Source organism: Sinocyclocheilus rhinocerous, unplaced genomic scaffold (assembly GCF_001515625.1).
Source record: "Sinocyclocheilus rhinocerous isolate Xijiao unplaced genomic scaffold, SAMN03320098_v1.1 scaffold2194, whole genome shotgun sequence".
In the NCBI taxonomy this organism is placed as follows: Eukaryota; Metazoa; Chordata; class Actinopteri; order Cypriniformes; family Cyprinidae; genus Sinocyclocheilus; species Sinocyclocheilus rhinocerous.
In genome coordinates, this window is record NW_015652304.1 from 1,252,460 (window position 1) to 1,262,891 (window position 10,432).

General features: G+C 38.5%; 2 protein-coding genes and 1 long non-coding RNA gene across 4 annotated transcripts in view; all 3 read right to left on the reverse strand.

Annotated features, from left to right (window-relative positions):
* The window catches only part of LOC107714699 (vascular endothelial growth factor receptor 3-like), a 10,015-nt gene extending 5,884 nt beyond the window's left edge, over positions 1 to 4,131 (reverse strand). Inside the window, exons 1-3 of the mRNA XM_016520655.1 lie at positions 3,766 to 4,131; positions 2,601 to 2,722; positions 737 to 947 (exon numbers count right to left, since the gene is read on the reverse strand). Coding sequence (XP_016376141.1) covers positions 737 to 947; positions 2,601 to 2,722; positions 3,766 to 3,823 — 391 coding nt within the window. The 5' untranslated portion in view covers positions 3,824 to 4,131. The remainder of the gene's footprint in view (positions 1 to 736; positions 948 to 2,600; positions 2,723 to 3,765) is intronic.
* Positions 4,132 to 5,503: 1,372 nt separating this feature from the next.
* Positions 5,504 to 6,046, reverse strand: LOC107714732 (uncharacterized). Its single transcript, XR_001637009.1, has 2 exons — positions 5,963 to 6,046; positions 5,504 to 5,631 (listed from the first exon to the last, which is right to left on the reverse strand). It is a non-coding gene; the product is annotated as an uncharacterized LOC107714732 (long non-coding RNA).
* A 150-nt stretch (positions 6,047 to 6,196) lies between these two features.
* Positions 6,197 to 10,290, reverse strand: LOC107714696 (zinc finger protein 696-like). Of its 2 annotated transcripts, none has more exons than XM_016520647.1 (3): positions 10,077 to 10,290; positions 9,371 to 9,608; positions 6,197 to 8,559 (listed from the first exon to the last, which is right to left on the reverse strand). In XM_016520647.1, exons 1-3 carry the CDS (start codon positions 10,095 to 10,097, stop codon positions 7,178 to 7,180), a joined length of 1,641 nt encoding a protein of 546 aa, XP_016376133.1. In that variant the 5' UTR covers positions 10,098 to 10,290; the 3' UTR covers positions 6,197 to 7,177. The 2 variants fall into 2 exon arrangements, with proteins under 2 accessions (XP_016376133.1, XP_016376134.1); XM_016520648.1 differs by lacking the exon at positions 10,077 to 10,290 and adding an exon at positions 9,908 to 10,059.
* Positions 10,291 to 10,432: the final 142 nt, after the last annotated feature.

Below are 10,432 nucleotides of genomic sequence, written 5' to 3' on the forward strand. Positions count from 1 at the left end.
AGCAGAATAATCAGAAAAATCTTTCCAAATCAGTATATTGGAATGATTTCTGAAGGATCATGTGACACTAGAGACTGGAGCAATGACTAAATAAATATAATAAAATCTATTAAAATAGGAAAATTTTAATAAATAATCACAGTATTACTCTTTTTACTTAAATTTTGCTAAATAAATAAATAGATAAATAAATGCAGCATTGCTGAGCATAAGAGACTTCTTTCAAAAACATTTAAAAAATCTTACCGACCTCAAACTTTTAAACAGTATTGTAACTTGTTGGTGACACTGATGGATTATCATAAATGATTATAGTATATTAAGTCCAGGGTCACTGTAATAATACAATGTGAGCATGGATCATCTTGTCTCCATCTGATTATTCATACTGAACATTTCTGTATCGATCCATCTGTTTTTCCACGCAGTTTTTCCAATAAATCACCACTGTCAAATCATCTCTGGCCACTGTAAAGCCCCCAATCAATACCAATATTGATTTTGTCATCTTGGGAGATAAAGAGTTTTATTTGTCCTCTAATCTTTAAATCCCAAATATAAAACTTCCTTGCAACAAAATGTCAGATGCAACTTGCCTCACATACAACGATGGAAGGATTGAAGTTTCTGGACAATCAAGACACATATGGATCAATTTATGTATGTAGCAATCAGTGGGGATTTGCATCGCAGATCGTTAGCACTTTTCATGCTGCCCTTGATGTCTCTTACTCACAATGTATGGGGATGGTGAGGGGTTGGGAGGAGTTGTCTGCAGCAGAAATGTCCTCAGTGACGCAGCGGTATGGACCCTCAGACCAGGACTGGATGCTGGCGATGAAGACGAGCAGTCTGCCTTCCTCCCTTCTCACATCCACGTCATACAGAAAACACCGGCGGTAGAAATACGCCTGATCTGACTCGAGCCGGTACCACCTCTTCATGTACTGTTGGGAAGAAAAAGAAAGAAATATTTCACTCCAGTAGCTTGAATATGATGCTCCTTTCACTTCAACTTAATATATTACCAGCAAGTGATTTACTTTGACTACTTTAGTGATGCATTTTTTGTCCTTTTTGGGACAAAAAAAACTTAATTCTTCAAAATATTTATTTTTATGGCAGATTTTGTAATAACATTCACTTCATTTTGGGGGAACTTGTTTATTTTGATTGCTTGTTCTACCTTAAAGATCTTCCTTAACCCTATAAAGCCTTACATATAAAATAATAGTGTTTGAAATCTATTTGTTTTTTGGTGAGTATCAAATCTGATTTGGCCAAAAGTTAGATGAAATACTGATAGCTTGTAAATCAATATGATCTTATAACGGTATAACACACTATTTAGAAAAAAAGGCATATAAATATCGGTTGTTACTCTGTATTTCCCATATAATTTAGATGATATTCAAGTGCTTAGTTTTATGAACAATGCTCTGTATTTTTATTGTGATTATTGCAAAATATTTAATGCAATGCAATGCCAATTTAGAGATACACACATAAACGTTCCTCAAAAGCCTGATGTATCATATTTTATAGTCACATTTCAATATATTTTTCTAAACAATATATGTATGGATGATTATATAAAGCTAAGCAGTTTAGTACAAAGCTAAGTGGTTATCAAAAAAATAAATAAATTCTTACATGTTCTTTGACTAATAAAAATCAGTAATGATTTCACAGCAAAAAGATACTTGCACCATGACCAAATGATACCAAAATGCTTTTTACTTGTTTAAAAAGTAAAATATCATTCACATGACAGAAGGAATGTAGTAGAATATGTAAAACAGCTTTTTCCATCAACTTCTGATCAGGTTGATAATCCAGAGGGCCTTAGAAATTTGGTTAGCAAATATAATAGCTTAGGCTTTATGGGTTAAAACGTCTTGCTGATGTAAGGAACACTTGCCAAATTTGATAAAGTATGTTACACTTGGAGGAAGTAGACTATTCGGGGCACTGGCACTTGGGTCTCACTAACACAGGTTAATGAGAGATTGCAAAACAAAGCATCTGTCTTTGTGATTGCTGGTATGGAAAACCTGTTTTGCTCGAATGCGTTTAGATAGCTGGAAAAGGTGACAAACAGACTCTGCACTGACAGAAGCAGCAGATGCTGTGAATCCTCCATAGGCCCCTCACTGCCAGATACTAATTAAATCCAGAATAACAGCTCTCAGAAGCTCACTAAAACACACACTGCCTCCTGCTCTTTAAATACTAGTTGCAGTCTTGATCTCCAGACAAATACATTCAAAATAATGTTATAGTTCTTTATTTGCCATTTCCCTATAAGATTGTTTACAAAATCATGAGGGCAGTTGTGTGGATATTTGAGAGTAAGCGTCCCTGACAGATAGGTTTGTAATTTTAGATCTCTCGCTTTCTGTTTATACAGTAATCAGACCTGCAGCACTGCAGAGGACGTGCACAGACAGCAACAATAACCTAAACCCTTCTCATTTCCCGTGAGAAACAAGGTGTCATTCAGTTTCAATCTGCTGTTTTCTTGACATTTACAGACAAATGCACGTCAAAGGACATTGTGTACCAGATATTTCCTTGCCACTGTGTGTTAGTGACCTTACCTTGGAGAACCTCTCAAAGTGTACTGTGCTCATGTTCAACTTGGATTCTGTATCCACACACTCCAATGTCACATCTTGTCCTTCCAGAATCGGCTCAGTTGGACCTTTTACCTCCAAAGAAGCTGAAGAACAGTAAAACAATACAGAAGAATAGTAAGAATAGTGTAAAAAAAAAAGCGTATTGAATTTGCTTTGTTTTATAGAATAATGCAATTGCATCCATATGGGATATTCAACAGAATTTGTTTAGTATCTCATATGGAAGCAGTTTCTTTTGTCACTCTGGTCTGACAAATCAGCTTATGTATTTATGTAACTATATGTAATGTTCCAGAATATTCTTCTTTCTAAACTTCCTGGTCTGTATAATTTGTTTGCACACCAACCATGACAACAACAGGAACATGAGAGGGCAATTTACATGCTATCTGATGTGCACTGTTGTAAAACTAAGGTTATAAGCATTGTATAAATACAGAAATACAGGTATATTTTTCGTCTTAAAGTCTCACGTGCAATGTTAATGAAACCATTCTTATTGTCAAGCAAACGTGAACGTGCTTTTGAAGAAAAACTATTTCCTTCAAATGTCTAACTGGATGGTTCAGGATTGTGTGTGTGGTGTGCGTTAGGTGAGATGGCAAATTTCTAGTCTTTACTCGCTGTATGCTACTTATATCTTTTGCGTAATGATGTTTTTGGCTGTGACGATGCAAATGCAGTCTTTATAGGGATTATATCGTTATATTATAACTCTGTAATGTTACAAAAACAGGAAGACTTTCGTTTTCACCTAACTGAACAAACATTCCCTGGATTGCCCCTTTAGTAGTAAACTGTTGGTAGTTCAGACTAATTCAGTTTTGAGATGTGCAATTCTGAACGTTTAGATACATTTTCGTTTGTGCAAAGTTATCCAAGCTTTAGTTTAAACGTCAGTCAGTGATACAAGAATAAGTGAAAAAGAATAGGCTACAATAAAATAAAAAATAATTTTAAAAAAAACTTTGTAAAATTGTAACATCTTGTAGCTCTGCTCTAGGTATTTTGTTTTTATAGATATACTGACAGACTGCGTTTGGTTTATAACATTGATTCTAGGTTGAAACAGTGAAAGGCGGTAAATAAATAATGGTTTTAAGAAGACAAGCAAAATGTTATATACCTGTGGATCTTTGGAGAAAGGTGAACGCCAGGACTGTGATGAAAATATAGCCTTTCATTTTGAAGGATCTTGACTTCTGCGTTTGAGAGAAACTTCTGCCGAAATGAAAGTTTGTAAACACAATTTATGAGCGCGGAAGAAGGTGGAGCTTGCGAGACTTACAGCGCTATTGTTTCTTTTGTAGCCTATTTATTACAAAGATACAACGATGCACTAATATAATGTAACAAATGAATCTTATTAGTTTTATATTTGTTCTGTCATATTACAAAAATACTTAGAGACAACGCTATCTTACGCCATGGTATCAAAACATATCTAACTCCTCATCCAAATAAGCGTATGCGTCACTTGTATCTAGCGTAATATATGTTCTGAAGGTGAGTTAGTTTCAAAGTGAAAAGGCATGCGGTTTAGTCTGGCACCTACCAGGACGTAAACATTTTGTTTCGTTTTTGTATGACAAACGTCTGATATGTGAATCTGCAATAAATAATGCCATCAGGACTACTTAAATTTGCCAATGTTGCGGTTACATCCTCAGAAACTGAAATTCCTATTCCAAAAGAAATTCCTATTCCTATTCTAAAAAGTCTATTTTACGACAGGTGACGCGTTACAAGTAGCCTACTGAAAAAAAGTTTAAAATCTTCCATACATTTAAAACAGTTTATTGTAGCCAACCTAATTTCTCATAACATCCTTAAAGTCATTTTTAAAGTCCTTTTTACCTCACCGTTCTTTCATTTAAAAAAAACTTCAGTTATGGTTAACTTTATACCTCTCATTATATTGAGTTGTCGATGTAAACATTTGATAGTTTGCATATATATATATATATATATATATAAATATGCAACCCAGTGCAAAAGTTCTTTGGAATTATTTGAAACAGCAAAAGGTCATGTTAGGCTAATACATTTTTTTAAGAAACACTTTACATGCGTGTAAATAGATCTGGAGAGAATATTATCTTCTCTTACCAGCCAGCCAACCAAAAAAAAAAAAAAAACATGACCCAGGTCACTGGAGGGAAGAGAAATAATAAACATGCATGTTAGAATGTACTTAGTAGTAGGCCATTAAATAATACATAGCCTTGGAAATTTGAAGAGGGCAGAATAGTAGCTAGGGAGCAGTGGAAATTCCCTAGTCTAAAGTTCATTGACCTTACAGTAATTTCAGACAGTCACAGGTGACTGTAGGTGACTCAGCAAAGGTGAATTCTTCAGGAAGTGCACGCCGCTAGTTGTAGTTTTGAAAAATATCGTAGGAGGCTACTTGTTTGTTTGTTGTAGACAAAGCATCATGTCTCATATTGAGAATATGTAACCCCACGACATGGTTCAAGGTTCTGGTCTGAAATGTATCACAAATGTTACAGTTACAAAATTAATCAACAAAACAGAATACATCATTAAACCAAACTTAATTCACTACGATCACAAAGTTGAACGTTTTAAACTCTTAAAATGTAAACTTCAAATAAGGTACATCAACATTTATTTCTGTTGATACATGTGTACACAATAGACATATATTGTAGACATGAGCTAAACTGACAGAAGTACAAAAAGTATCTGATGCTCTGGGTTGAGAGATCATTGACTGCTATAACTGGCCAACAACATTTGCAATACCACATAAGAAGGGTTCACAACAGTGAACAGCTCATCAACAGTGTAATGGTAAAGATACAAAATGGACACAAAAATAATGGACAATTCATTTCCCCTGACAGTTTTGCCAAACTTTAATTCCAAGTAATAATACAGAGGTACTTACAGATATCTTTAACAACAAACCTTTGGCCAGTTGTAAAAATGGCAGCCCCTAACTCCATGCAGTCTTGTGTACTGTCAGTCCCTGCAGAGGCCACAAATACAGTAAGCAACACCTGGCAGGTACATCAAATATGCTAATAATGTAATAGTATTTATCCCCACACAACAAGCTGCATTGACTTTAAATACAGTAAGAGTGTTGTTTAATTTAAAACTGCATTAATTCTACAACCACACTCGCATGTGTGACAAATAATCTTAATGACCATATTTGATTTCTAAATTTTAAAGCAAGAATCTACAGTTTTTGTCTTATTTTGCATGTGCTTTTCAAGATTCCCATTAAGAAAGGCACTGCTACTTCAGCAGAAAACTGTGCTCTGTCAATTTCAGGCTTAAAACCTTGCATTTACCCTAAGAAAGCAATCACAACCATTCATCCATTCTCCAAACCACTTATCCTCTGTAGCAGTGGTTCTCAAATCTGTCCTGGAGTACCCCCAGCCCTACACATTTTGTATGTCTCCCTCATCTATCACACCTGATTCAACTCATCAGCTCATTAGTGGAGACTGCAAGACCTGAAGTGGATGTGCCAGATATAGGGAGACACACAAAATGTGCAATGCTGGGGGTACTTCATGGAGAGGTTTGAAAACTACTGCTCTATATGGTTAAAAAAAACTTAAAAGCTTAAAAAAACTACTTGCAAACCTGCAAAATACTTTCACATACGTACGTACAAAGTGCTAAAATGTAAATAAAGCACTTTTCCACTATCAGGCTGCATGGTTTTAAGCAATACCAGTTGTGGTACGAGTCGCATTAAGTACAAATACAAACATTCCAGTTTTGGATTTATCGGCACTTCTAGCTAACCGTCCTCAGGCCAGGAGAATCATGCTGGTAGAACGGCTTTGGTGACATGGAGACTCATGAGCTTTGTAAACCGAGCCTTCTTCTCTTTGCTCTCTGGTAACCTCTGGCTCGAGGGTGGAAAAACTAGTGCAGGTTTGCTAACGAATATGCACAAATACCTTAATACTGATAGGTAAAGCTACTTATTTAAAGTTTAAGGTGCAGTTTCACAATACAGGTTGTCACAACTTTGCTTTTTTAGAGGCACAAATCACAGGCAAAAGAATCTTACATGACCAAAACAAGAATGTTAGGTCTGACGCCACACGCCACCATTTCCGGGTCCAAACGCTCTATCATATGCCAAAGCAAACAACAAATGGTGGTAATATTCAGTACACTCATAGTGTGCTGTAATACTAACAAATAAATCATGATCCTAACCTTTATCTCTATACCGAAATCTCAGATGGCTAGACAGTGATTCATTCTTTATAAATCATTAAAATACTGGTGTCCAGGACACCATGAGCCTGGAGACTGTAGTGTACACTGCAAGTTTAGCTTAAATGTGTGATATAAATGAGATAGCATTCTCAATTGAAATGTATAGCGTCTTGGACACAAACTATATTTTTTACGTCATGACTTAACAGTGTGATAATATCAGCAAGCTTCAAAGGGGCTCAACATCTGCCTTAATACATTACATATTAAAGCTGCTTTTATCTTTTGAAATACATGGAGTCAGAAATGTTTGTTGTTTTTGTCTAAACTATAGTTTTGTCAGAGCTGCTCTCTTCCTTTTCTCTCTCTTCCTTAGAGTAGTGTTGCAATGTCTGGTGTCTGTTTCTAGACGGAGCGTCTGGAAAACACTGACCGCAGTCCTCGCAGGCATACGGAAGGGCATCTTTGTCCCCATCCCCTCTTAACTGCTCTTTACTGGGCGTACTCCTCTCTTCCATTTCCCGGAGATGGATCTGGTTGAGACCGGAGGCTTGAATTCTCTGGAAGTCTGAAACTGAGGACGACGCAGAGGCAGCCAGGCTAGGCCTTCCCACAGAGTTGGGCTCTGTCACGATCCCGTGAACCGTGCGGTGATGAAAGCGAATACCGGAACGGTTTGAAAAGCTCTTCCCACAGAGGCCGCACACGAAAGGCCTCTCGCCAGTGTGGATGCGAGTGTGGATCTTTAGAGCCCCGGACTGAGTAAAGCACTTCCCACACTGACCGCAGCGGTACGGTTTCTCCCCCGTGTGAATTCGCTGATGTGCTCTCACCCCAGCTAAGTGAGGGAAACCCCGGCCGCAATAAGTGCAGGTGTACGGTCTTTCTCCGGTGTGAATTCGGCGGTGAATCTTAAGCGCCCCAGACTGGCTAAAGCTCTTGCCGCAGTCGGAGCAGCTGTATGGACGGGCACCTGTGTGTACGTTGAGGTGGATGCGCAGATTGCTGTGCGAGTTGAACGCACGGCCGCACTCGGCGCACAGGAAGCCGCCGGTTTTGGACGCATGCTGGGTTCGCTGGTGCTGCAGCAGTTGCGATGGCCGGGGGAAAGAGGCATTGCAGTGCATGCATGGGAGCTGCTGCAAGCCTTCCTGTTGCGCGTGGCCCTGCTGATGGCGAAGGAGCTGGGCACAGGTGGGGAAGGTGCGCTGGCAGGATAGGCAAGGGAACGACGGGAGCGTACATGACGTGCAGGTGGTGAGCGGGCAGTGATGGTGGTGGTGATGATAGTGGTGATGGGCAATGTGTGCCTCTGAGTCCTTTTGTTGGCGTAGAAGTTGGCTACAGGTTTGAAACCCACGGTGGCAGCATAGACACGGAAAGGCCTGAACTGGTGGGGACTCGGGATTTGCCTGAGGGATTGGGCTGTGGGTGCTAGTGCCTTTGTCCTCTTGTTGGGGGTGACCAGATGTGCTGCTGGGCTCTGTGTTTTCCTCTTCCAGAGAGAGTCCCAAACCTAGACACAAGCCTAGGCCGACAGGGGCAGCACTGGGCTCTTTAGTCTGCTGCGGTGGGGTGGATTGTGGGGACGAAGGTGGTTGGATCTGGGAGGCCGGGCTGGTTCTGGGTTTTAAGGTGTGGACTGAGGAACTAGAAGGAGATGAGGAAAGAGGGCAGCCAGGACATGTGCAGGCACGTTGCTGAACTACAAAAGATATAAATCAATGAGGCAGTGAGTATAAGATGGATAAACATGATAAAACTTAATATTAAACTATTTCCTGGCAGGGTTGGAAACCGAGAACAGGTTGTTATTCAGACGAACATGTACTTCAATATCTGCACTGGTTCAAGAAGTAGTTAAAGATACATATTATGAGCTTTGGCACATTAAGTGGCATTTTATAAAAATAGATTAAAATTATTATTAAAATAATTTTAGTATTTTTATTTGTTGTATGGCTCTCTGGAATACTTCTATTTAGCTAGGTTCAGCTATCAAATATTTCTAAATAATGACTGTTGTTACTGTATAACTGACTGCTCATCTATTTCCTTAAAACCTATGTTTCGTATAAAATACTCAGGTTCTAATCACCCTGTCTGGGTTTAATTTGTGATAATGACCTGATGACTCCAATTATTATGATCTCTTCCTTAATATATAGTTATAGGGCACATGACTAGATTGCATATAGAGTGTCTGATCTGCACTAGAAAGCCTGTGAACTCAACTTTTGCAGCAAGACTAATTTATTAATGTATTTTAATATGTATTAAATGTATTTTTATTTGCTGTATCTCTGTTGAAATCTAAAATGATCTCCTCATTTAGCAACATGCTGCTGAGGCCAGTTAATGCAATAAGTAAATGCCGCTGAAGTACTAACAGAATTGGAGCTGTTACAACCTTTGAATCAATAAATTATGCATGTTTCCCAATCCTTTTGCATGAGAAAGTGTATTTATAACACAGCGGTACAGTACCCTTACAGTCTATTGTAATATTTACTCACCATTGCTTTCATGACCTCTGGGTTCCCTTTCCCTTTCCTGCAAACCAAACCGAACAGCACTTTTCACCTGGCTCTGTCTGGATGGGGTAGACTGGGGAGGATGAGAGACTGTGGGCCAAGCAGAACTCTGTGTCTCCTCAGTATGTTGGTCTCTCAGTGGATGACCAGTGACTGAAGCATTTGCAGCCATAAGGTCACCAATAAAATTATGCATATCCAACCATGAGCATGGACCAGCCTGCATTAAATAATATTCGTATTAAATAAATAAAATTAGTTGTAAATACTGTAATATAATTTTATTTAAGATAATATATCATGTTTAAATATATCAATGTCACATTGCTGCATATGCACATTTTGTTAAATTATTTATTTAATATTTGTTAAATATTAAAGTAAATAAATACAGCCTTAAAGCAATAGGATAACGGGGGTCATAGAATAAATCGCATCATGAGAAAATGACACCTTTAGGTACGCGTAACAAGATGCGATACAAGCGTTAAGCGTACGATATCAAGCGATACATCTTACTAAATAACAAAACATTTCCATCGATCCGCATCGCTGTGCTGTTAAATACAGGTACGCCAATAAAATGCTTCCGTCTGCATTTTTGTCGCCTTTATTTCTTCAAGCCATGAAACACATTACACGCCCCTTTTAAGGCTACTTCCTCGTGTTTATTTTGGCATGTACTCACTGCGAGTCTGTCTTTGTCCATCTGGAGCGCCCTTACATAATCGAGTGTGCAACTGTATTAATACACATTTATATTTAATGTAAGGTTGGGCGTTTCTTTCATTTGGTAAACCGAGAACCGCGGGTTAGTGATTGTTGTCTCTTGACGCTAACGTTACTGCCCCACTTCTCTTACAGTCTGGAGCTGCTCATAACGCCGCCATTTCCCCCCATCGACAGCAGTGTATTTCCGGGATATGAATCATGTGACTACATTCCTAATTTCTTTATACCCAAATTCTGTACCTTACAGGGATGTACCATGTACCATAACAACCGTCTACCATATGTGTGTGTGCGTGCGTGCGTGTATGTCTC